This window comes from Oncorhynchus gorbuscha, linkage group LG05 (assembly GCF_021184085.1).
Source record: "Oncorhynchus gorbuscha isolate QuinsamMale2020 ecotype Even-year linkage group LG05, OgorEven_v1.0, whole genome shotgun sequence".
In the NCBI taxonomy this organism is placed as follows: Eukaryota; Metazoa; Chordata; class Actinopteri; order Salmoniformes; family Salmonidae; genus Oncorhynchus; species Oncorhynchus gorbuscha.
The window spans coordinates 28793363-28821020 of NC_060177.1; the positions used below are offsets into that span (position 1 = coordinate 28793363).

Here is a 27658-nt window from a genome sequence, read left to right on the forward strand (position 1 = left end):
TCTGCTTGTTCAGGATGATAAAAGAATTTGGGCAACGGAAAGTGAGCCGCGATATAAATCTGAGTGCCTTTGCAGATGGTGATGTTGACTCTGGAAGCCTTACAGAGCGAGTCCTGGCTCCTGCAGTCAGTCCAGGAAACCACTCTAGCACTAGGGCCATGTGGGACCTCTCCTTTTTTTTTAAAGCAGTTGAGAGTGCTTTTTTTCACAACCCATTGTAAGCAATCAGAGGAGCAAATAGAAGGCTTCGGTCGAGGCACACAGGCAGGCACTCCTCTCCAGAAGGCTGAGTGAGAGCAATGCTCAGTCAACTGACAGTCACAGCACAGCTAGACAGCCAGGAAGACAGGGCATTCTCTCACAGCACTAACAGACACTAGCATCACCAGCGGGGCCTCTGGAGCCCACTCACCCCCCTCCCGGATATGACTGCTCCTGGACACAGACTGATCCTCAGCCTCTCTAGCCAGTTGTAAGGAGCAGCGAATGGACAGAACCACTGGCATATCCTCCTGCTATCCTCTCCACACCCCCACCACGCGCTGCTCCATACCCCCAGAAAAGGATTCATGCTGTGTTGACATAGGCTACAGGTGGTTGGTCGTGTTTGAGCGGCTGTTGGTTGTTTTCTCTGTGTGGTGGTGAGTTGAGGTGTGTTTAGTGTCATGATGATGCTGCCTCTTGTTGTGATGAGCTTGGTGTGTGTGCTACTGGGCTCCGGATGGGCCCAGGCCCAGGACCAGGCTGTGGGGCAGGATGGCGCTGCCACCCCCTGGAGACAAATGATCCAGTGGGAGAACAACGGCCGGAGGTTCAGTCTCCTCAACAGTGGAGCCGAGTACGTCCCTGCAGGAGCACAGGAACAGGAGAGAAGTCACAGAGTGGTGGTGGCTGACTCTCGCCCCCGAACCCCCCGCAGACCACAAGGTGGGAATGTACGCAGGCAGGCCCCCTCCAGGGGAGGCTCGGAGACCGTGAGAGGACAGGCCAGACATCCATTTGGCTTCGGACAGGTGCCCAACAACTGGCGCCAGGGCTCCGTGGGGACAGGCTCCACCAACCCCCGCTTTAGGCCATCCACTGGGTCCTCTTCATCGTCCTCATCATCCTTCTCATCTTCCTACAATGTCCCTGTCCAACCCTACCCGCAATACCCCTTCCCTCAGCAGCCCTACCCCCTGCCCTATGATCCTAGTGTGGTGGAGGGAGCAGGTCGGGGCTACGCGGAGCCACCCTTCCAGAGGGCCACAGGTGGAGGCTATGGAGCTGGTGGTGGAGGATACGGTGCTGGTGGTGGAGGATATGTTGGTGTCGGTGGAGGATACACTGGAGTCGGGTATGGAACGGGTGCTGGTCTGGCCCCTGTGGTTCCACGCTCCCCTCAGGACTATGGTGAGGATGGCTACCGTTACTACCAGTCCTATGGCTACGGGCCCAACCCTGCCGTGCCTGCCGTGCCTGATGTGCCAGCACGGGCTGCCCAGCCACCCTTCTCAGATGGCCTGGACCGCAGATACACACACAGCCTCTACAATGGAGGAGAAGATCCTGCTGCTGCTGCTGCTGCTGCCGACACAGTGCCCGCTGCCCTGGACAGGACAGTGGCTGGCGCTCAGCCTCCAGTACGAAGTCCCCAGTATGAGCAGTTCCCCCCGTTCGGTAGGCCCCAGGTGCAGCCACAGCCTCCTTTCCTTCCGCCTGTGGTGCCAGGTAGAAACCCCAACACGGCCGTGGAGAACCCCAGCGTCAACGTCGGGAGTGTCTACCGGCCGGAACAGAGAGGTATGCGCAATTAACATGCACAAAGTCATTTAGTTCAACATACTATGTCTTATAACAAAGCCAGCTCTTTGTCCACTGTCCAACCAGATGTTTTAAATCATCAGAATGTACAGTATTTTTTTTTTGAGAGTATGAAAGATTATCTGTATGTGGTCCTAAAGAAAAAAAATAGATTTGTCATCTTCTATTTAGTCAACTTTATAGTCTGTTTGATGTGAGCAGTACAAGACAGTCATGCAAACCACGAATGAACCACCAGATCCTAATGGTAGCGCACATGTGAAGTGGATTATGCACTTGTGGGGTCACATCCAAGCTTTTCCTCAGTTGAAGGAAAGAAAACAAGAAGGGAATGTGGCTCCTCTACTCTGCTCCTCTGCTATTTCCTGACAGCGGTGGACAGTATGAGCCCAGGGGGAGCAGAACCCTTACCACCTGTCTCCCCAGCTATGTGCCTCTGCAGCTGGAGAAGTACACTGTTTTCTAGAGGTCACATCTCTCAGGCCCAAAACACAGTACATGGAAATCTCTTTTTAAATAACCAGAATTTCATTGCTATTTACTGGCTCAAGTCTTTCAATTATAATTTGCCAAACAAAAGCAAACTCTACTGAAGGACGGTTCATCTTTCCCCCCTCACTCAGAGGGGTTATTGAAACCAGGTGTTGAGAAAGGCCTGCCAATGTGGTGAGCGCACACACAGGGCTCACTGTGTCATAGCTTGGGGAGTAAATAGTCTGCTGAAAATGGCTTGGCTCTTGGGGAGGTCTGGGTGTAGAACCTGGGAATAGAGGTTACCTCGGTTTTGGGGCTGGCTGGAGGAGGGTGACTGGGGCCTGGGTGAGCAGGATGGGAGAGAGGGGGGTGCTGCCTGTACCACTACCAGAGAGAGAGAGAGGGGAGGAGGGGGTGCTGCCTGTACCACTACCAGAGAGAGAGAGGGAAGGAGGGGGTGCTGCCTGTACCACTACCAGAGAGAGAGAGGGAAGGAGGGGGTGCTGCCTGTACCACTACCAGAGAGAGAGAGAGGAGGAGGGGTGCTGCCTGTACCACTACCAGAGAGAGAGAGAGGAGGAGGGGGTGCTGCCTGTACCACTACCAGAGAGAGAGAGAGAGGAGGAGGGGGTGCTGCCTGTACCACTACCAGAGAGAGAGAGAGAGAGGGAAGGAGGGGGTGCTGCCTGTACCACTACCAGAGAGAGAGAGAGGAGGAGGGGGTGCTGCCTGTACCACTACCAGAGAGAGAGAGGAGGAGGGGGTGCTGCCTGTACCACTACCAGAGAGAGAGAGAGTGGAGGAGGGGGTTGCTGCCTGTACCACTACCAGAGAGAGAGAGAGGGGAGGAGGGGGTGCTGCCTGTACCACTACCAGAGAGAGAGAGAGTGGAGGAGGGGGCTGCTGCCTGTACCACTACCAGAGAGAGAGAGGAGGAGGAGGGGGTGCTGCCTGTACCACTACCAGAGAGAGAGAGAGGAGGGGGTGCTGCCTGTACCACTACCAGAGAGAGAGAGAGAGAGGAGGAGGGGGTGCTGCCTGTACCACTACCAGAGAGAGAGAGAGAGGAGGGGGTGCTGCCTGTACCACTACCAGAGAGAGAGAGAGAGGGGGGGTGCTGCCTGTACCACTACCAGAGAGAGAGAGAGGAGGAGGGGGGTGCTGCCTGTACCACTACCAGAGAGAGAGAGAGGAGGAGGGGGGTGCTGCCTGTACCACTACCAGAGAGAGAGAGAGAGGAGGAGGGGGGAACGGATTAGTGGAAAGTCCCTGTTTCACATGGTCCATTGCCTCAGGAAATCAAACAAATATTTAGTATGAGCTGGGGTGAAGAGGGAGGGAGGGAGCATCAACAAGCTACTCTTAAACATGCAGTGGCCCAGCCAAAATGCCCAATATTCGTTTTGTAATTCAAAACACACAATTTCTTGAAAACCAAGGGTAATTGATAGACTCTGTTCTGAGAGCCAATCACAGGGCTGGGTTAGGGAGTATGGTGAGGGTAAGGGGTGGACACCGACTTTATTATTGGAGCCCAAAGTTATCAATGTGGAAAACATTTATTTACAGTAACTGAAGCCGTGTGGCGAAAAGTGACGCAATTGCCAACACGTGTGTGGGAGTTTTCTCTGTCCTAGCTGCTAGGAGCCTCCATGGCCTGAGGAGCAGGGACATCAGATGGGGTACTCTCCTCTGGTTGGGAGCATGGAAGACTGACTTACACATATTTCTATTCCTCTGCCTGGCCAGGCTGTGCATGAGGCTCCTTAATGTGCCATGTGCTTCAGTTCCATAACTCAGTCTCACGCATTAAGACACTGGAATGTGGAAGCATTCTTCTCTGTCCAAGACACAGCCAACGTGTGTGCAGATGCCTCAGCTTTCTCACACGCCATTTAATAAATGTGATATAAGTTCCTCCTGTGGGCCGACAGTCAATAGAAGCGAAGGCTGCAAAGGGATTCCAATTTAACTGACCTTCGAATGTGGAGAACCGGTTCGCTTTGTTGCCACTCAAATGAATAGGACTCAAATCAAAGACCGATTAGACACAGAATTATTGAGGGTCACATTTGATTTGGATAGCCTGGCTAGTCCATCTGTAGATGCTCTACACATGGTCATTCTGTCGACAAACTATCTGTTGATAAGAAACCGCTGGCTTAGGTTACAGTTAGGGCTAGGTTTAGAATAAGGGTTAGGGCTAGAGTTAGGGTAAGGGTTAGGTTTAGGTTTAGGATAAGGGTTACGTTCAGGATTAGGGTTAGGGTTAATAGATAGTCAGTTGAAACGTTAGTGATAGTCTGTAGAGTATCCACACATGAACTATCCAAAGTCCACTGGGCACAGACATCAGTTCAATGTCTAGTTTGGATTTATATTTGGTTGAGTTGTCAACTAACGTGAAACAACGTTGATTCAACCAGTTTTTGCCCAGTGGGAAGTGTTAATGTATTGACTTGTCAATAGAGATAAGTAGTAACTTGTCTTGTTTATTGCCAAATGGCCTTAATGGGAACAAGATAAATGAGGGATGTGGAAAGAGCCTGTGTTGGTGTGTTGCAATAGGCTCGGACTTGTCTTGTTCACGGAGAGCTGTGACTGCAACCATCACAGCACTATTATATTGCACTCTATTCTCTCACCACTCTTAAGCTCTCACGTATTCTCACATGCACCCACTCCAATGAAAGAGCTGTTCTCAAAAGATAAATGACATGCCATTGACTTCGTAAAAGGGATGTGTTTATATGTTGTGTATTGTACACTTTCAGGGAAAGACATTATTAAAGAACTGGCAAAATCCAACATCTTTTCTCTAGTGCCCCACTTAGAATATGATACAGTATGTACAGCCTTGTCAAATGCTTTTGAGGGCTGATCAGCCTTTGGTTCAGACACACTATATCCCTCTGAAAAATACCCAATTTCCAGTTTCCGGAGATTAGGGGGCTAAAGAACAAAGGCTTTGGCGAAAGAAGAGGGAGAAGAGTCCGCTGCTGGATGGAAAACCTCTGCATTTCACACAGGCCTTACAGTGTTTACATGGTCTGCCCCAGGAAGCATCCCGTGGCCTGTAAGTCTGCTTCAGAGAGAGATGACAAATAGGATCTGTACACAGTGCTGGGAAAGACAGAACCCTCACTTGAACCTGTGTCTAAACTGGGGAAGGCTCACCTGGATGTTAAACAGGCAGAGGAGATAGGAAGCTTTCTCTGTAGAATTCCTATAAACAAACTGTATCCAAAGCCTGCTGTAAACAACCGTGATGACAGAGCGAGAATACAAAAGTGCAACGCTAAATATCATGTCCCCGTATGGCTTCAGTTGTTTTACTGTTTTTTCAATTTGGCCGGGACCAAAATGAAGCTGATGGTAGTTTTTGAATGGTATACCAGAGGTCAAAACACGAGATTGACTTTATGTTGCTCCAACTGGTTCACATTTAAGTGGATGTCTGGCCTTCGAGGTTGAGGTAAAGGGGGAGGGAAGGGGGTGGTGATAAGGTATCCCAGTGACCCTTTCTGACATGCCCTTTACTGGAAATGGGACACACATTGGCTCTGACAACTCAGGCCTGCTTTTTTATTTAGTCTTATGTTTTCTCTGACAGAGTCGATCACTGGCCCAGTTTAGGAACAGCGGGGTGTGAGATCATTGTTGTTTTACCTTAGCATGCTGCTCTGTCTCTCTTTCTCTCTCCCTCCATCTCGCTCATTTTCTTGCATGTGAAATAACTTTCCATTTTTGATTACTAGGAGCCTACAGCAAATATGAAATATGAACGTTGGCTACTGTAGCAGAACAGAATTGCAAGTGTAGTTGAGGAAGTTGATTCTGTAATGCTTATCATTATCCCCTCCAGATATGAATAGTCTGAATGTATTTTTCACGCCAAAGGTTAACATGGAACGACAGGTGCAAATTAGGATTAGTGTCATGAAACATCACATCACATAAAGAGGCCCCAGCGTTTTAGCATCATTTTCTCCCTATGTGTACCAACCATGTTTTCACTTTCACATTCAGGTTGTGAGGGAAGTATTTTTTAAAGAATGAATGACTCATTCATGTATACTCCATTGTATTTTTCTTGGCATGATTAGCTTTTTTGTGTACACTAAGATCAGAATCTATAATGACCTATAGGGAGGGAGTACTAATCCTGCTGAGATGATCATCTGGAATGTACTGTAATTAGTGATTCCTGACTGCAGACCACAGGGCCCACCTATCTGAATGTGCAACCATATGTAACCGGTGGTCATAACTCTACACTAAATCTTCGGTCCCTCTTTAAATGACGTTCAGCTTCTAGAGGCTTCATAAAGCCTTCATAAGCGCTACATAAAATGATCGCCATTGTCAACTGTGACATAACCCACTATGTCGAATATGATGTAATCATGCTTTATACAGGGTGACATGTTGTGCTGAAGGATGGCACACACTATAAAGTGATGTCATGTTAGTCACATTACACCTAATCCCTGTGTTTAACACTTCTTTGGTTACTACCTAATCCCATATGTGTTATTTCATAGTTTTGATGTCTTAACTACTACTATTACTATTATTCGACAATGTAGAAAATAGTACAAATACAAAAAATATATATGTGGGGGATTGGAAATGATGCAGACAATTACATTGATGGAAGCCACAATCTATCTGCATATTAAAGATGATTTACCCTCTAAAAACTTAATTTGTACACATCATGTTGCCTAGCCCATAGCCCTATATGTTTTGTATCACAAGGTTTGAATCACAACTAAAGTGGCCAAATAACTTAAAATGAAGCACATTAATTTGCTTTATAACCGGTGTAGAGCCTAACTGGCATACATTGGCGGCGCGTGAGTTTCAACTTTGGGGAAGATAACTTTCACTATAAAAATGTAATAGAATAGGTCAGCTTTTGTACCATGGGGGACAGTAGATTGTCATAGGCTAGTGCTTCTGCTGTTCGTTAGGCCGACTCATCTGGTTGGCTGATGAAAAGTCAATGTGGACAGTTATTCCAATATCTTCAATATGCGCCTCGGAATTCGATAAGAAGGACTCGCGCAGTTGCGTCCCCGATGTGTCTGTCTTCACTTGTAGCCTACAGGTGCTGAGATGCCTGTGAGAAGGAACAGATCATGTGACAGTCATTGGTTAATAAGAATTGAGATATCTGAGAGAATCATGGAAGTGAGAGGTGCAGCCTGGAGAAGGAAATTATGATTATTATATTCAGCCCAAGGGTACAACGGCCACTGGCCACAAAAGACCTGGATGTTTTTAGTGGGCATTACAGCCACACAAGGGGGATGCCGCCAGGAAATTTGAGGCATTATCAAGTGCTTGTCAAATTGTGAATGAGAGACTGATGAAGTGTTTGCAGCCTGCGCAAGAAACAAACTAGAGCTCATGCCATTCATCATCAGAGTCGCATCTTTCAGTCTTAGAATTTATTCCAAATCTAAACATATAGACCTCCCGAGTGGCATAGCGGTCTAAGGCACTGCATCGCATTACAGACCCAGGTTCAATCCCGGGCTGTATCACAACCAGCCATAATGGGAGGTTCATAGGACGGCGCACAATAGGCCCAGCGTCGTCCGGGTTAGGGGAGAATTTGGCCGGGGGGCTTTACTTGGTTCAATTTCCTCTAGCAACTTCTTGTGTCGAGCTGGGCGCCTGCAGGCTGACCCTGGTCGTCAGTTGTTTCCACCGACACATTGGTGCGTCTGGCTTCCGGGTTAAGCTGGCGGGTGTTAGGAAGCGCAGTTTGGCGGGTCATGTTTTGGAGGATGCATGACTCAACCTTTGCCACCCGAGCCTGTTGGGGCGTTGCTGCGGTGAGAGGAGAAAAAGGGGGTCAAATACAAAATCAATTTTAACATATAGCCCAACGTTTGTATCACAACTAAAGTTGCATAAATAACTCTGAATGAAGCAGATAGGAGGACCTGTTTCTTTGTTAACCGCTCAACACAGAATAGCCGCATGTGTGTAGTCCCCCAGAATCATTTGGAGAAAATATCCTTTCGCTGCCCAGAGGCATTTGAACTCATAATATGATCAGTGTCTCGTCAGCAACACTAAAAAAGTACTTCCATGTCAGGGAATTTCAGAAATGTTTTAAATAAATGTACCTAACGTAATAGTAGAAAAGTGTCAATAACCATTAACGATATATGAAAAATAATTGTCTAAACATGAACAATTAACAATCCGAAACCTGGAAAAACAAAAACAAAAACAAAATATTTTTTAAAGGCCCTACCAAAGTGTTCTTCTGTGCATGACTGCACACATCCTTCTGCAGCACAGCATTTTGGGGAAAGTTGAGTTCAGGTCCAATATTGACTATGCACCCAAGAGTGAAAGAGGTTGGGCCATCCTAGAAATGTTTTAGTGAATTAATAAAAATATATATAACATTTAGCAGACGCCTTTATCCAAAGCGACTTACAGTCATTGGTGAATACATGTTTACGTATGGGTGGTCCTGAGAATCAAATTCAATATCCTGGCGTTGAGATGCTCTACCAAGAATGTATGACAGGTTTATAAATGTATTGTGAAGCCTCAATTTAATATGATTTATAAGGCCTTTATTAAGCTGTGCTTATACCACCCTTTATAAAGCACAAGTTTATGTCATATTTGACATAGCGGGTTATGTCACATTTGACATTGGTGGTTATGTCACGCAGTTATGCCACATTTATGAAGCGTTTATAAAGCATGAAATATGGTTATAAATGATTTGTAACACATGTATGTAGTGTTTAGGAAGGCTTTATAAGCTGCACATCATTAAAAGCGTGAACTTCTACTGCATCTGTATCAAAGTCCTTACAATAACACAACGCAGGGGAATGAAATATAGCTGATGGATGAGGAGGTGTAAAGCTGTGCTGTTTCATTTGAGGAATGACCTCACTGGTCGGTGCACCACAGCGATACTCTATATTCTGTCAAGGGAGGAAGCAGACCGGTAAAAGTTGACATTGGCATCAAGGTATTGATACTAACATGATTGAATCAATTGCTGTCGAAGGATACTATGTGTTGAGCCAAGTGTCTTGTTCTAGGTTTGCCAGACCTCGTTCCTGATCCCAACTATGTGCAGGCCTCCACGTATATCCAGAGGGCTCACATGTACTCTCTCCGCTGTGCTGCCGAGGAAAAATGCTTGGCAAGGTAAGAGACCATTTGAAACCTTTTAAGTGTTTTAATAAGTGTCTGTGTTTGCTTTGGATGAGGAGAACATACAATAACTTTGTTAGTAGTCACTCTGTTATTAGTCACTCTGTTAGTAGTCACTCTTATCACCAATTTTTGTAAGCCAGTTGTCACATTCTGATGGACAATCAGTCTCCTCCAGTTAGAACACATTGTAAGATTCCATGTGGCTATGGGTGAATGTTAGCATATTATGTCTCAGATCCGGACTGTTTTATCTACCTGCTTAGTAAATGTACTCCTTATCTAAACTGCAGTATATACAGTTTGGAACCCAGTTCACGGTGCAACATCAATAACCTGACATCTGATCACCTAGGCCTGTCACTAAGGCTGCATTTATACAATTTTGACGTCTTTTGACCAATCAGATCATGTCTTTTGCCTATAATTGGGCAAAAGATCAGATTTGCGCTGCCTGTGTAAACGCAGCCTAAGGCTTGCCTATGTAACGTGGCCTGTCAGTAAACGGTTCTCTGAGTGGTTTGGTCTGCAGTCGCAGCACACAAAATGGTCCTCTGACTTTGGCCCCAGGGTTAGATGGGTACGGTACAATTGCCCAGACTGCAGAGCATTTAAATGAAGGCGATGAACTTTGTTGTTTCACTGGCTCTTCTGTTTGCCCTCCTTCCTGTCTCAAGCACAGCCATTCCTCGAAGCCCTCTCATATTCTGTCTGTGTTATCAGCAGTCATGGACAGATGGCCTTGTATAATGTGCTATACACTCCAATGTCAACAACAGCCATAAGATGAATTGCAAAGATTTTTACTGATACTTTGGAATGCAGGTTATTATTAAAACAATTCTAAAATGTGTTCATACTGGACGTCTCTAGACAGTGTATGCCCGTCCTCTTCCTTGCTACAAAACTGAAAACGTGTGCAGTAGGCTATGGAGATTAATCACAGTAATCTGTCATTATTTATTTAACATCTTTTTTCCCTCTAGCTTTTCCAGACACGCTCAATTCTGTCTTGTTGCAGGAACACATTGTGAGCCTGAGGTATCAGAAACTCACCGGGACAACCCTTGGGAGACTAGTTCTCTGTAGCCTTCTGTACTTTCCTTCACTCATTGCTATTCCATTCTTTGTGTTTGTCTCCCCACAGCACTGCCTACAGCGCTGAGACTACAGACTATGACGTCAGAGTCCTGCTTCGCTTCCCACAGAGGGTGAAGAACCAGGGGACGGCTGACTTCATGCCCAACCGACCTCGACACACCTGGGAGTGGCACAGCTGCCATCAGTAAGTAACCAGTGTTTCCCCAAACCCATACAGTATATGCTATTGGTTTATGATGCTCAAATCAAATTGTATTTGTCACATGCGCCGAATACAACAAGTGTACACCTTACAGTGAAATGCTTACTTACAAGCACTTAACCAACAATGCAGTTTTAAGATAAATACAAAAAAAATAAAACATAATAATAAGAATTAAAGAGCAGCAGAAAAATAACAGTAGGGAGGCTATATACAGGGAGTATCGGTACAGAGTAAATGTGCGGGGCACTGGTTAGTCGAGGTAATTGAGGTAATATATACATATAGGTAGAGTTATTAAAGTGACTATGCATAGATAATAACAGAGAGTAGCAGCAGCATAAAAGAGGGGGCAATGCAAATAATCTGGGTAGCCATTTGATTAGATGTTCAGGTATCCCGCTCCTTGAAAGTGGCAACTCTACTCTTTAGCTCAGTGTGGATGTTGCCTGTTTGGTGTATGTACGTACAGTCCATGTGGGGACGATTTCATCGATGCACTTATTGATGAAGCCAGTGACTGATGTGATGTACTCCTCATTGCCATTGGTAGAATCATAGAACATATTCCAGTCTGTGCTAGCAAAACAGTCCTGCTTCCTACTTTAGTGCTTGTAAGCAGGAATCAGGAGAATAGAATTATGGTCAGATTTGCCAAATGGAGGGCGAGGAAGAGCTTTGTACCCGTCTCTGTGTGTGGAGTAAAGGCGGTCCAGAGTTTTTTTCCCTCTGGTTGCAGATTTAACATGCTGGTAGAAATTAGGTTAAACGGATTTAAGTTTCCCTGCATTGAAGTCCCCGGCCACTAGGAGCCCCGCTTCTGGATGAGCGTTTTCCTGTTTGGTTATGGCCGTATACAGCTCATTGAGTGCGGTCTTGGTGCCAGCATCGGTTTGTGGTGGTAAATAGACAGCTACGAAGAATATACAGTGGGGCAAAAAAGTATTTAGTCAGCCACCAATTGTGCAAGTTCTCCCACTTAAAAAGATGAGAGAGGCCTGTAATTTTCATCATAGGTACACTTCAACTATGACAGACAAAATGAGAGAGAAAAAATCCAGAAAATCACATTGCAGGATTTTTTTATGAATTTATTTGCAAATTATGGTGGAAAATTAGTTTTTGGTCAATAACAAAAGTTAATCTCAATACTTGTTATATATCCTTTGTTGGCAATGACAGAGGTCAAATGTTTTCTGTAAGTCTTCACACACTGTTGCTGGTATTTTGGCCCATTCCTCCATGCAGATCTCCTCTAGAGCAGTGATGTTTTGGGGCTGTTGCTGGGCAACACAAACTTTCAACTCCCTCCAAAGATTTTCTATGGGGTTGAGATCTGGATACTGGCTAGGCCACTCCAGGACCTTGAAATGCTTTTTATGAAGCCACTCCTTCATTGCCCGGGCGGTGTGTTTGGGATCATTGTCATGCTGAAAGACCCAGCCACGTTTCATCTTCAATGCCCTTGCTGATGGAAGGAGGTTTTCACTCAAAATCTCACAATACATAGCCCCATTCATTCTTTCCTTTACACGGATCAGTCGTCCTGGTCCCTTTGCAGAAAAACAGCCCCAAAGCATGATGTTTCCACCCCCATGCTTCACAGTAGGTATGGTGTTCTTTGGATGCAACTCAGCATTCTTGGTCCTCCAAACACGACGAGTTGAGTTTTTACCAAAAAGTTATATTTTGGTTTGATCTGACCATATGACATTCTCCCAATCTTCTTCTGGATCATCCAAATGCTCTCTAGCAAACTTCAGACGGGCCTGGACATGTACTGGCTTAAGCAGGGGGACACGTCTGGCACTGCAGGATTTGAGTCCCTGGAGGCGTAGTGTGTTACTGATGGTAGGCTTTGTTACTTTGGTCCCAGCTCTCTGCAGGTCATTCACTAGGTCCCCCTGCGTGGTTCTGGGTTTTGCTCACCGTTCTAGTGATAATTTTGACCACACGGGGTGAGATCTTGCGTGGAGCCCCAGATCGAGGGAGATTATCAGTGGTCTTGTGTGTCTTCCATTTCCTACAAATTGCTCCCACAGTTGATTTATTCAAACCAAGCTGCTTACCTATTGCAGATTCAGTCTTCCCAGCCTGGTGCAGGTCTACAATTTTGTTTCTGGTGTCCTTTGACAGCTCTTTGATCTTGGCCATAGTGGAGTTTGGAGTGTGACTGTTTGAGGTTGTGGACAGGTGTCTTTTATACTGATAACCAGTTCAAACAGGTGCTATTAATACAGGTCACAAGTGGAGGACAGAGGAGCCTCTTAAAGAAGAAGTTACAGGTCTGTGAGAGGCAGAACTCTTGCTTGTTTGTAGGTGACCAAATACTTATTTTCCACCATAATTTGCAAATAAATTCATTAAAAATCCTACAATGTGATTTTCTGGATTTGATGAAAATGATGAACCTATGATGAAAATTACAGGCCTCTCTCATCTTTTTTAGTGGGAGAACTTGCACAATTGGTGGCTGACTAAATACTTTTTTGCCCCACTGTAGATGAAAACTCTCTAGGAAGATAGTGTGGTCTACAGCTTATCATGAGATACTCTACCTTAGGCAAGCAAAACCTTGATACTTCCTTAGATATCGTGCACCAGCTGTTGTTTTCATCTATACATAGAGCGTCACCCCTTGTCTTACCAGAGGCTGCTGTTCTATCGGTGTATAACCCACCAGCTGTATGTTATTCATGTCGTCGTTAAGCCATGACTCGGTGAAACACAAGATATTACAGTTTTTAATGTCCAGTTGGTAGGATATACGTGCTTTTAGTTTGTCCATTTTATTATCCAGTGATTGTACATTGGCCAATAGGACAGATGGCAAAGGCAGATTAGCCACTCGTCACTGGATCCTCACAAGGCACCCCGATCTCCTTTGGCGAAACCTCAGTCTCTTTCTCTTGCAAATGACGGGGATGAGGGCCTGTTCGGGTGTCTGGAGTAAATCCCTCTCGTCCGGCACATTAAAGAAAAATTATTTGTCCAATTCAATGGGAGTAATTTCTGATGTCCAGAAGCTCTTTTCGGTCATAAGAGACGGTAGCAGCAATATTATGTACACATTAAGTTACAAACAATGTGAAAAAACAAACAAAATAGCACGGTTGGTTAAGAGCCCATAAAACAGCATCCATCCTCTCCGGCGCCAATGTACACAACCTTGCTATGGTAAAAACGGTAAGATGCTCTACAGGGTTAATCGGATTTGTTGTTAAATTTGACACTTAAAGTTGGCTGTTTAGCTCTTTCGTTTTGTGTTAGTTTGGTTAGCTGAGGTCAGTGCGTTCACATTTTCTCTTTTTGGTGCAATCATGACTTCACTTCATACAGTATGTCATGACATCACTGATATGTTTGGACACCCTCTGCCCTGCCCTTCCTCTATGACCTTGCGTTCCACAACGGTTTTATTGGTCACAGTATGTCTGTGTTCCTTGGGTTTGTGCAACAAGTTTCAGGCTGTACTTACTGTCCTCAGCTCTATGGAATGTTGACTGCCCATTAGCAGATTGGCAATGTTGCCTGGTGACATCACTGTTTGTTTATACATTGGTTTCCAGGGCGGGAGTTAGCCAATGCAACAGCTCGATTTGACTGGCCAATGGAAATGGAATAGAATCCATAAATGTTCCTGTCAATCTGTTCCCTGGCATCATAGGCCTGGTGCCTGGTATTATATGATGACATGGATTTGTGTTAGTGGAACAGTACAGAACACAGTATCAAATGTGCTTGTTTGAGAAAAGAACAACTCTTTGCCAAATCAACTTCACTGTCCTACATTTTCCCCCCCAATGGAATACAATGAGTCGTCAGTATATGACCCCTTAATCCATCTATATTTTAATTTGTGTATTAAGCAAATGTTATACGGTACAGAAAGTTTAGGATAAAACCTTAGAATCAGTGTTTTATGGAGACAAACAGATAGCAGGAACTCTGTTTAGTTTAAATAATTTAATTTTAATACAGTGTGCATCATTAGATTCAGATTTCTCTATAAAAAATGTCAATCTCAATATAACATTTCTGTCCATTTACACAATAGAGTGATCAATTATGATCAAACAGTACAATAGATGTACACAGTTAAAATCCGGATTATGTACAGTGCCTTCAGAAAGTATTCAGACCCCTTGAAAGTTACAGCATCATCCTAAAATATATTTTTTTCTTCATCAATCTACAAACAATCTACACACAATAACCCATAATGACAAAGTAAAAACTGTTTGTTTTTTTTAGAAATGTTTACTAATTTATATATATTTTTTAAATTTAGTCTCATAGCAAAGGTTCGGAATACTATTGTAAATTTCAATTATTATTTTTTTATACATTTGCAAACATTTCTAAAAACCTGTTTTCACTTTGGCATTATGGGTTATTGTGTGTTGATTTATTTATTTATTTAAAATCCGTTTTAGAATAAGGCTGTAACGTGACAAAATGTGGAGAAACTCAAGGGGTCTGAATACTTTCCAAATGCACTATACATGCAGATATTCCGATTATGCTCCTCTTTTCTTCTCTTTATGTTGAACACAAGCATTACCTCTAAGGTCAAAGGCCCATTACTGTTTGCCCAGGCGTTATGTGATACATTTCTGGGCCTCCTGTAATCTGGTTGGACTGTATGGAATGCAAACACCATCCTCTAAATATTTCCCCCTCTTCTCCTGCCTGGCCTCCTGGACGTCTTTGTATTGCATTTTAACACAACTGGAAAATGACTTGTGGTTATAAAGTGCAAAGTGGGATTGGAATGTTTTGTATGTTAGGATTACAAGCCATGCTTATTCCAGCCTTCTCTCTGTGTCCTTCCAAAAGTTAATTCTCTCTAGTCGACATAGTCACAAGGGGAGATCCAGGATTACAAGGCGAGGGAAAGGGCCCTCCTGTCCAGACAGCTCTAGACCCAGTGTCTCCCTGTCTGTCCCACTCTCACAGAGAGATAACAATCTCAAGGCTTCCATCTAAATAAACGTCTTTCGCGGGAACAAAAATAATGCCCATATTTCAAACCCCCATTGCACTGAACACCCACCTCCAAACCCCTGCCCATAGACACATACACACAAACACACACACACACACACACACACACACACACACACACACACACACACACACACACACACACACACACACACACACACACACACACACACACACACACACACACACACACACACACACACACACACACACACACACACACCACATACAGTGGGTGTTTTGCAGAGAGCTGCCCTCTCAGGATACCCAGTGTACAGCCCTTTCAATTCCTCTGTGTTTACAGATTCCCTGTGTAGTCGGTGCAGATTCCCCCTTAGAGAATCGCATGGTGTAGCTTTTAGCCTGCGGAAACACACTGTTCCTCACCTGAGAGGAGCTGTTTACCATCCAACTGCTATGGAACGAATGACTTCTTCCATTTGTCACCTCCTCCATTGGTGGAAAGTACCCGTCTGCTTTTCCCTCCAAGCCTCCATTCAATCTTTTAATGACTACGCCAGTAAAAAGTTGTAGCTATGTTAGAACAGGGAGCATGAGGTAAGGAGACTGGGTTATTATTTATACAGTCTGAGTCCTACTGACTGAACCAGCTCCAGCTCTTACCACACCTGCACTACATTCACCAAAACAAACACTGACATAATTCTTAGTGTCTGGAATCTGGAATGTGACTTTCAGTAAAAATAGCAAGAAAGGGTGATTCATTTCAATAATCAAGATTAGGATACATTTAAGTGAAAGTGAGATGAATAGGTTGACAATGCACCGCAGCTTTTCAGCCATTCGACACTGTGTTCACAGTTCAGATGACATCTTCAAAGGAAATCAAACTTGGCTGAAATACGAGGCCATTACTGTATCTGGGAATCGAGATACAATATGTTTTACATTTACCATGCTGCCATTTATTCCAAACAGCAGGAGACTGAATAAGACAGAGGATGCCTTCTTATTTACAGTGCAACACTGTTTCTAATGCATATTTAAAGGAATCCCCCATGTATGTCACTGGTATTCTCAACCTTACAGTGTAGCGGTATCTGTCGGATTTGTCTGAGTACCACAGTGTTAACAGTTCGTATGGAAAGGATATTCACAACATGCTGGTCCGCAGAGGGAAACTGTAAACAGCCAGCCCTCTCAGGTCACTGTCTGACACTTGGCATTGGTCCACATCCCAGCTACAAGATGGTGCACTGCTACTAGAGTAAATGATTTCAGATGGACCAGCACCAGCAGTATACTGAGACACAGAGCGGTGTAGCTCATTTCACATTCTGAGGACATGATTTGTTCTCATGGGTAACTAGGCTAGCAGTGGCAAGATCCAGCATTCCAACACTGTTAAAGCTGTGTAAACACACACACACACATACACAAACGCACGGGCTGACAAAGACGCATTCACACACACAACACGAATACATGCTCAATCCTTCACTTATCTTGCGATAGTGATTAAAACTTTCCAGATTGATAGAAAGTAATTAACGAGACCTCAGACATCAATAGATTGTTAATGTCTTGCTTCATCAGTGAATGGTTGTAGGTATTAATTACATTCTAGTCTCCTTTGGTACTTTGTGATATGCTCAGTCAAGCTGCACCGAGTTGAAGTGTTGACAGGTGAGGGCAATGGGCTGTTCAAATAAACAAGCACACCTAATTTAAAGACTTTGGATGGTGGCCTGCAGCAAACAGTTTGCTCTGTGTTGGTTTACTGATTATCATGTAATTATCCTTTATGCAAATTGAGCACATCTCTAGTATTGGTTGTTGTACCTGTCATTAACTGAATTTATAAATGTTAAAATTGGACTCTTCTTTGTTCCCCTGCTGACCACCCTGTGCCATGCCTCCTCTCTCTGCTGCGCGACACACAGACGCTTTTTACCTGTCACAAATGCATTTTTATATGGTAAAAGTGGACATTCATTCCCCTCTTGTTGCACTACCGACCACCTATTTGCCCTTCTATCTACCCACAGACACTACCACAGCATGGATGAGTTCAGCCACTATGACCTGCTGGAGGTCACCACAGGAAGAAAGGTGGCTGAGGGACACAAGGCCAGCTTCTGTCTGGAGGACACCACCTGTGACTTTGGTCACCTGAAGCGTTATGCCTGCACATCTCACACTCAGGTAGATACACCAACACATATCTCACTAAGGTAGATTTGCCAATAGACTTGGCATGGCATCATTAATTTGTCTGACGCAAGTTGGTGTCATGGTCTTGCAGCAGGTACCGCAACACGGTATCATCATCTGAGTTCAGCGAGCAACCACAAAGTCTCAGTTCTTCCACCCCACTCAGTCTTTCTATGAGTCAGAGATGGTGCAGAGGCACGTCTCTCTGCTGCTGAGCCATAAGCATAGTCTGTTGATGTTCCACGTGAATAACTCTCCTCTATGTACGTCCAGGGTCTGAGTCCGGGCTGCTACGATACGTACAACGCTGATATTGATTGCCAGTGGATCGATATAACAGACATCCAACCTGGGAACTACATACTAAAGGTGAGACTAAGAGCAGAGGAAAGTTCTGATGTGTACTTGGTAATCTTCCAGGAAGGCGCCATTCCAAAGGCAACATTCCATAGGAAAAGGTGCGCCCGACCAGGTTACTGGGAAAATGTATCTGAAAGTTTTACATGTGGAAAGTTGTCTTAAGCTATAAAACATTAAGGTTCCTAGACTGTGGCTCATACCGATCTACTCGTTTTGACTGCAATTCAGTCCCATCGCTCTCTGCCTGTCTGTGTTGACCTCATGTGTTTCAATGAGGGATGAATCTTAAATTGGGTTGCATGTCGTGGACAGTAATATTTGACATGTCTATATACAATATATATGATATTATAAATAGCTCCCATGCGACTCGTAGGAAGAATAAAGAATTAGCCTATTCAAATGTTTCTCTGACTCCATAAAGATAATTAAAATATACAAGCAAGCTTTAAGCAATGTGTTGACGTTGACTAGCAAGAATTGGTCTGAGAATTGTCTATATCAAAGGCAGGCATTTAATTAACATTGTACAATGAATGGGTTCACCTACAAGCCAGAAAGCTTCATTTACAAAGCATTGCCGTGCGGTAGCAGAGAAAACAGTCCATGACTTGGGTGACTGGAGTCTTTGTCAATGTTTTGGGCATAGACTGGATACAGGATAAGAGAGAGATCAGGCATTTCATTCCATTTATAACATCTGAAGCCGTAACCTTTCAACCCGAAACCAACCACCTTTGAGCAATCAAATGATACCAAGTTTACAGTAACCTGCACACTCCCAGGCCCAATCTCCACAGGGTGTCACAGCATATAAATGCTTGTATGGGGGATGACTGAGATATTTTTGCATATAGTAATTCAGATTTCACCTTTATACAGATACAAGTAACCACAGAGATCATACAAACATAGATTGTATCAGAGTTATCCTCAGTGAACAGTAACCACACAGATCATACATACATATAGATAGCATCAGAGTTATTCTCAGTGAACAAGTCTCAGACAAAAACCATACGTGGATACTATAGTATTATTCTATCACAATCAATATCAGGTGCTCTGGATACTGTAACAGAGATAACAGAGATACAACCTTGGCCCCTCAGAAGGGAAAGAGCTGACTTGTCATGTTTGTCATTTATTATCATGTCTTGTCCCTGTGCTCCCCATGCTATTCGTTTCCCTCTGCTGGTCTTATTTGGTTCTTTCCCTCCTATCCCTCTCTCTCCCCCTCCCTCTCTCACTCTCTCGCTCTCTCTTCTCTCTATCGTTCCGTTCCTGCTCCCAGCTGTTCCTATTCCCCTAATCATCATTTAGTCTTCCCACACCTGTTCCCGATCCTTTCCCCTGATTAGAGTCCCTATTTATTCCTTTGTGATCCGTTCCTGTGCGGTCGGTTCCTTGTATTGTATTCACCATGCTGTGATTGCGTTTCGCCCTGTCCTGTCGTGTTTTTGCCGTGATTGTGTATCACCCTGTCCTGTCGTGTTTTGTGCCTTCATCAGATGCTGCGTGTGAGCAGGTGTCTCAGTCGACTACGGCCTTACCCGGCGACCTGCAGTCTGTGGTCGCTTCTCCAGTTGTTTCCCTCTACAAGTCTAGAGGATTTCTGTTATTCCGTTTTGGACTTTAATAAACTCTGTTTCTGTTAAGTCGCTTTTGGGTCCTCTTTCACCTGCATGACAGAAGGAACCGACCAAGGAATGGACCCAGCGACTTCAGACGCTCGTTACACTGCCGTCGAGATCCAAGGAGCCATGCTCGGCAGACACGAGCAGGAATTGTCCGCTGCTCGCCATGCCGTGGGAACCTGGCCGCTCAGGTTTCCGACCTCTCTGGACAGTTCCAGAGTCTACGTCTCGTGCCACCTGTTACTTCCTGGCCTGCCGAGCCTCCAGAACCTAGGGTTAATAACCCACCTTGCTACTCCGGGCAGCCCACTGAGTGCCGCTCCTTTCTCACGCAGTGTGAGATTGTGTTCTCTCTCCAACCCAACACATACTCTAGAGAGAGAGCTCGGGTTGCTTACGTCATTTCACTCCTTACTGGCCGGGCTCGAGAATGGGGCACAGCTATCTGGGAGGCAAGGGCTGATTGCTCTATCAAATTCCAGAACTTTAAAGAGGAGATGATTCGGGTTTTTGACCGTTCAGTTTTTGGTGGGGAGGCTTCTAGGGCCCTGGCTTCCTTATGCCAAGGTGAACGGTCCATAACGGATTATTCCATTGAGTTTCGCACTCTTGCTGCCTCTAGTGAGTGGAAAGCCGGCGCTGCTCGCTCGTTTTCTGGAGGGACTCCACGCAGTGGTTAAGGATGAGATTCTCTCCCGGGAGGTTCCTTCAGATGTGGACTCTTTGATTGCTCTCGCCATCCGCATAGAACGACGGGTAGATCTTCGTCACCGGGCTCGTGGAAGAGAGCTCGCATCAACGGTGTTTCCCTGCTCCGCATCGCAACCATCTCCCTCCTCTGGCTTTGAGACTGAGCCCATGCAGCTGGGAGGGATTCGCATCTCGAATAAGGAGAGGGAACGGAGGATCACCAACCGCCTGTGCCTCTATTGCGGAGTTGCTGGACATTTTGTTAATTCATGTCCAGTAAGAGGCCAGAGCCCATCAGTAAGCGGAGGGCTACTGGTGAGCGCTACTACTCAGTCCTCTTCATCTAGATCTTGTACTACTATGTCGGTCCATCTACGCTGGACCGGTTCGGGTGCTACATGCAGTGCCTTGATTGACTCTGGGGCTGAGGGTTGTTTCATGGACGAAGCATGGGTTCGGAAACATAACATTCCTTTCAGACCGTTAGACAAGCCTACGCCCATGTTTGCCTTAGATGGTAGTCATCTTCCCAGTATCAAATTTGAGACACTACCTTTAACTCTCACAGTATCTGGTAACCACAGTGAGACTATTTCTTTTTTGATTTTCCGTTCACCGTTTACACCTGTTGTTTTGGGTCATCCCTGGCTAGTATGTCATAATCCTTCTATTAATTGGTCTAGTAATTCTATCCTATCCTGGAACGTTTCTTGTCATGTGAAGTGTTTAATGTCTGCCATCCCTCCCGTTTCTTCTCTCCCTACTTCTCAGGAGGAACCTGGCGATTTGACAGGAGTGCCGGAGGAATATCATGATCTGCGCACGGTCTTCAGTCGGTCCCGAGCCAACTCCCTTCCTCCTCACCGGTCGTATGATTGTAGTATTGATCTCCTTCCAGGGACCACGCCTCCTCGAGGTAGACTATACTCTCTGTCGGCTCCCGAACGTAAGGCTCTCGAGGATTATTTGTCTGTGTCTCTTGACGCCGGTACCATAGTGCCTTCTTCTTCTCCGGCCGGGGCGGGGTTCTTTTTGTTAAGAAGAAGGACGGTACTCTGCGCCCCTGCGTGGATTATCGAGGGCTGAATGACATAACGGTTAAGAATCGTTATCCGCTTCCCCTTATGTCATCAGCCTTCGAGATTCTGCAGGGAGCCAGGTGCTTTACTAAGTTGTAACGCTTACCATCTCGTGCGCATCAGAAGTGGAAAACGGCGTTTAACACTCCGTTAGGGCATTTTGAGTACCGGGTTCTGCCGTTCGGTCTCGCCAATGCGCCAGCTGTTTTTCAGGCATTAGTTAATGATGTTCTGAGAGACATGCTGAACATTTTTGTTTTTGTCTATCTTGACGATATCCTGATTTTTTCTCCGACTCGAGATTCATGTTCAGCACGTTCGACGTGTTCTACAGCGCCTTTTAGAGAATTGTCTCTACGTAAAGGCTGAGAAGTGCTCTTTTCATGTCTCCTCCGTTACTTTTCTCGGTTCCGTTATTTCCGCTGAAGGCATTCAGATGGATTCCGCTAAGGTCCAAGCTGTCAGTGATTGGCCCGTTCCAAGGTCACGTGTCGAGTTGCAGCGCTTTTTAGGTTTCGCTAATTTCTATCGGCGTTTCATTCGTAATTTCGGTCAAGTTGCTGCCCCTCTCACAGCTCTTACTTCTGTCAAGACGTGTTTTAAGTGGTCCGGTTCCGCCCAGGGAGCTTTTGATCTTCTAAAAGAACGTTTTACGTCCGCTCCTAACTCCACGTCACTAGACAATTTATTGTCGAGGTTGACGCTTCAGAGGTAGGCGTGGGAGCCATTCTATCCCAGCGCTTCCAGTCTGACGATAAGGTTCATCCTTGCGCTTATTTTTCTCATCGCCTGTCGCCATCTGAGCGCAACTATGATGTGGGTAACCGTGAACTGCTCGCCATCCGCTTAGCCCTAGGCGAATGGCGACAGTGGTTGGAGGGGGCGACCGTTCCTTTTGTCGTTTGGACAGACCATAAGAACCTTGAGTACATCCGTTCTGCCAAACGACTTAATGCCCGTCAAGCTCGTTGGGCGTTGTTTTTCGCTCGTTTCGAGTTTGTGATTTCTTACCGTCCGGGTAGCAAGAACACCAAGCCTGATGCCTTATCCCGTCTGTTTAGTTCTTCTGTGGCTTCTACTGATCTCGAGGGGATTCTTCCTTATGGGCGTGTTGTCGGGTTGACAGTCTGGGGAATTGAAAGACAGGTTAAGCAAGCACTCACGCACACTGCGTCGCCGCGCGCTTGTCCTAGTAACCTCCTTTTCGTTCCTGTTTCCACTCGTCTGGCTGTTCTTCAGTGGGCTCACTCTGCCAAGTTAGCTGGTCATCCCGGTGTTCGAGGCACTCTTGCGTCTATTCGCCAGCGCTTTTGGTGGCCGACTCAGGAGCGTGACACGCGCCGTTTCGTGGCTGCGTGTTCAGACTGCGCGCAGAAGAAGTCTGGTAATTTTTTCTGCTTCTGCTCCTGGTCTTGCTGGGTCTCAGTCTGTTCCCTGCCATCGCATCTCTCCTGTTCTTGTCCCTGCCCTTGCTGTGTCTCAGTCTGTCCCTAGTTCTCATTTTTTTTTTTAGAGTAGTACCCTAGTTTCCCTTTTTATCGTTTTGTTACGGTCCTGAGGAGAGGAGTTGGGTTCTTTCTCGGGACGTGCTGGACCGTTTGATCTATGATTTCCTCCGTTGCTGCCAGTGTTCCTCCTCGAGAGCGCCAGGAGGCGCTCGGTGAGTGGGGGGTACTGTCATGTTTGTCATTTATTATCATGTCTTGTCCCTGTGCTCCCCATGCTATTCGTTTCCCTCTGCTGGTCTTATTTGGTTCTTTCCCTCCTATCCCTCTCTCTCCCCTCCCTCTCTCACTCTCTCGCTCTCTCTTCTCTCTATCGTTCCGTTCCTGCTCCCAGCTGTTCCTATTCCCCTAATCATCATTTAGTCTTCCCACACCTGTTCCCGATCCTTTCCCTGATTAGAGTCCCTATTTATTCCTTTGTGATCCGTTCCTGTGCGGTCGGTTCCTTGTATTGTATTCACCATGCTGTGATTGCGTTTCGCCCTGTCCTGTCGTGTTTTTGCCGTGATTGTGTATCACCCTGTCCTGTCGTGTTTTGTGCCTTCATCAGATGCTGCGTGTGAGCAGGTGTCTCAGTCGACTACGGCCTGCGCCTACCCGGCGACCTGCAGTCTGTGGTAAACTTCTCCAGTTGTTTCCACTCTACAAGTCTAGAGGATTTCTGTTATTCCGTTTTGGACTTTAATAAACTCTGTTTCTGTTAAGTCGCTTTTGGGTCCTCTTTCACCTGCATGACATGACTAGTCCTTGGACATTGGCCTTTGTTCCTGGACCATTTGCCATGCAACTCCACGTGTCAGAAAGCACATTAGCCTACAGCACACATACAACTATCTTAATTCCTCATCAATTCCCCATTGACATCAACAGATGATTTAAGCAGCACTTCAAATGTTTTATTTACGCATACAGAATCTCAAGTCAAGATTCTCCGTCCGATCTCTGCCAGAATTCCACTGATAAAAGTACTGTGTAAGTTATTGTTTTATTCCTACCTGCCTAGCTGTAGTGGTATCCTCCTCTGCCTCCTCTGCCTCTCAGCTCCAGGTCAACCCCAAGTACCTTATCTTGGAGTCCGACTTCACCAACAACGTGGTGAGGTGCAATATCCACTACACGGGACGCTTCGTCACAACGACCAACTGCAAGATATCTCAGTGAGTACGGCAACGTCTCTTTTATGACACTAGTCAAAAGACAAGCGCTCATTATTATGCCAAACTACCTGTTAGAACTGTTTTTTAGTTCATTACCTAATGATTCTGTCAATCATGTTCATCAATGTCACCAAGATGAATGATTACTGACTGTTTTATACTGCCTCTCAAAAGGAGCACTAAGGCTATTGGGACTTTCAATGGGTTGATTAGGAAGTGCATTATTACACTCCGAATTACTGAAAAATCCATCTCTTTTTATGAAAGAGACTCAGCTTTAGAGCATACTTTATCTGAGCAATGAAAATGTACAAGTGAGGTAGTAAATCACCTCTAGTTGTATGGAGTATATAGGGAGTACACAGATAATTACATGGTGAGTGGGCTAAAGCATTCAGAAAACCAACTGACCCTTTCTTTGACATTGGAAAGATATAGACACGTATAATGACAGTATATACCCTATGTGATTGTCTTAGCTGTGAATAACTAACAACAAACATGCTATTTCGTTTTTTTTTTATTGTTTTGTTTCAGTTTTCTTTTTTGTGATCGGAACAGAAAGCATGTGGGGAGGCTAGGAGACGTTTGTATTGTACATATTAAAAAATGGTGTGTTTTTTTTGGGATGATTGATCAAGTCAAAGGTTAGGTTAGGTTTCAATTATAAACTCCAGCTCAATGTGACTTGGATTTAAATGGAAAAGCACTGAGACTGGTGCAAAAGCAATATGGTGGAAGGAAACTCGCTCTAACCCACGTTTACGCAGATTCAATGCTTTTTAACTTAGCGGTACATATAAGAAGAACAGGGGCCGACTGGGACCAAAATTCGGCCCTGATACACCAGGCATTTTTTCACTTGAGGCCCCCTCACCAGCCCATTTTATTTCTTTAAGGTCCCCATTATTAGCCAGATAATGATGATTTTGCACAACAACAAAAAAGTTAGACAATCCCACTGGGCTAAAAACGCACCACCCCATCTGACATTTTCCCTGTTAGCTAGTGATAGCTAGTGACAGTAATGCACAAATTAGGCCTATTTGAAACTTACCCATCTCCTGGCAGCATTTACCTGCCCGGTTCAGTAGCTTTAAAACACTTCAAAAGCATGACAACCCCATTGAAATTCGATTTCTGTCCAATGTTTAGGTGGAAAAATTAAACTGAACATAATTCATGATTGCTTAATTTTCTTTTAGTTCGTTTTGGTGTCAAAGATAATAGTTTTAGTTTTTCAAACAGGTTTATTCATTATTTTATTTCCGTTTCTAAGTCGTTTTTCATGATTTTGTTTTCATTTTAGCTTCAGTTTAAGTTCACTATAATAACGTTGCCTCGGTCTACAGAAAGGGCCTTTAATAAGAATGTGTGGACAGGTACACTAACCTCTCTGTCTCCCTGTGTTATCAACACCCGCCTCATTGTGTTATTTGTTCTATGTCCATCCTGAAGGTCCTGATCGGACGTGGGAAGGCTGCCCAGCCAGGGTGAGTCCTCCAGGACAGTGCTGTTCCATTGAAATGTGAATGGAATTCGTTTTGTTATTGTTGTTGCTGTTGTTTTGTTTGTGCTGTTTTTGGTTTCCTGGGCCCAGAGTGAACATGGGATCCAGTGGCACTGAAGAAACCATGGGGATATTTACACAGGCACACAAACTGAAAACCCATCCCAAACTCATCACTCCAGTCTCCCACCGTCTCCATTGTTGTTTTCCTTCTATATTATCCATAACCTTCTCTCCCAGACCAACCCCACTGCTCGTATTTCTACTCTGACAGCCTTAATGAGGCTTTTGTCCATGAAATAGTAAACATCTTGGACATTGTGAGTACGTTGCTCACAGCTGTGAGCGGAGTGGCTCGGTTTGGTTTGAAATAAGGTGTGAAATGGAGCTGGTGCTGAAATTAGTGGTCCCAGACGAGTCTGGGCTCAACTGCAATCCAACAAAAAAAAAGAAATGGTGCATTCATCCACGCTGTCTGGGAGGAAGACATGGCAGCTCCAGCCAGTGACTCACTAGGACCATTATAGTGATGTTGTTCTTCTTCTCTCTGCCTCTTTGTGCCAGTTTTAAAACAATGTGATTCCCTGAGCACATCTACATAGTGTGATATTATGGAGAGACGAGAGAGAGGGGAGAAGCCAGGTCTTGTTCGTTTGCACACGTTAGTCTCCATCAAGTAGTCCCTCACATAAAGAGGCTGTCAGAACCCAGAGCGTTACCGCCTCTAAATACCGACAAAGTCCGTTTTCGTCCACGTCCTTCATTTTTGTGTTTGTCTCACAAGAAAACATAAAGCTTAGTTGGCAGAACTGCCATTTATTTTCAAGGAGGTGCTTTCCAGAATTAAACTTACATTGGAGTTTTCTTTTTCAACTACCAACACTGGTCAGATGCCAAATAGGTTATCTGTAGCTTTGTAAGAAGAATGTACATGACAATTAACCCACTGATGCATGGTTTTAGCTATAGAGAACTGTACTTGTTTTAATTGATTGTATTTTGATTCTTCTCTTCTTTAATGAAAGGGTCTTTAGTACTGTGTTTGAATTGTTGCTGTATTTGTGAAATTCCAGGAACTCATATATCGTTTTTTATACGAATCCAGAACATATTTTGTATTTGTTCAAATTGAGTGTGTTGCGGCAGAGAGTGACTGTAAAGAAGAAACTACTGTTGTAAAAACCTATCATTGTGATGCATTACACTAGTAGGTTTAGCTTGGCATTACAGACAGACAGAGTGCCGAAATGCCGCCTCTACCTACCTCTCAAAGAGTGAGCTATTGTTTCCTGTTGAGTGTACGGTTTCTATCAGACATCCCTGTGATGACGGCCCACTGTGGCCTCCCACACACTCCATTGCAACACACACCTACAGTAAAACACTTAAGAGAAAGGACGTAGAAACGTGAACAAATGCAGAACAGGTCTAGTCTCGTATTCTGTTTATATACCATATTACACGTTAACATGACCATTTTAAGATTGTACATAGTAGTCTATCAATGCTGTCAATGACCAACACTTCTTTGTATTCTGGTTGCTCTTGATATTGTTTACCAAGACAGGTGGAAAGTATAATTAGGAGATTCTATTCGATCAATGGAATGACACTATTAGACTTGTGGATTATAGCAGGCATCATTAAATATATAGAGTATATGTTGATTTGCTTGAGTTCTTCTGTTCTTGAACACCTGTCAAAAATGACATACCTAATAAAGACGTACATTTACACCTCTATAAGGTGTTTGGA

General features: G+C 44.9%; 1 protein-coding gene across 1 annotated transcript; it reads left to right on the top strand.

Moving 5' to 3' along the window:
• The first annotated feature begins 229 nt into the window (after nt 1-229).
• LOC124035789 (lysyl oxidase homolog 1-like) lies at nt 230-27658 on the top strand. Its single transcript, XM_046349520.1, has 7 exons — nt 230-1782; nt 9366-9474; nt 10628-10765; nt 17800-17956; nt 18239-18334; nt 24278-24393; nt 25852-27658. The coding sequence occupies exons 1-7, from the start codon at nt 666-668 to the stop codon at nt 25856-25858; spliced, it is 1740 nt and encodes a 579-aa protein (XP_046205476.1). The 5' UTR covers nt 230-665; the 3' UTR covers nt 25859-27658.

Excerpts from the sequence above, each read along its gene's own strand:
- LOC124035789 (XM_046349520.1), top strand. The coding sequence starts at position 666 with ATGATGATGCTGCCTCTTGTTGTGATGAGCTTGGTGTGTGTGCTACTG. Across the intron at positions 1,783-9,365 it reads CTACCGGCCGGAACAGAGAG|GTTTGCCAGACCTCGTTCCT; the intron begins GTATGCGCAATT and ends GTCTTGTTCTAG. Across the intron at positions 17,957-18,238 it reads CCTGCACATCTCACACTCAG|GGTCTGAGTCCGGGCTGCTA; the intron begins GTAGATACACCA and ends ATGTACGTCCAG.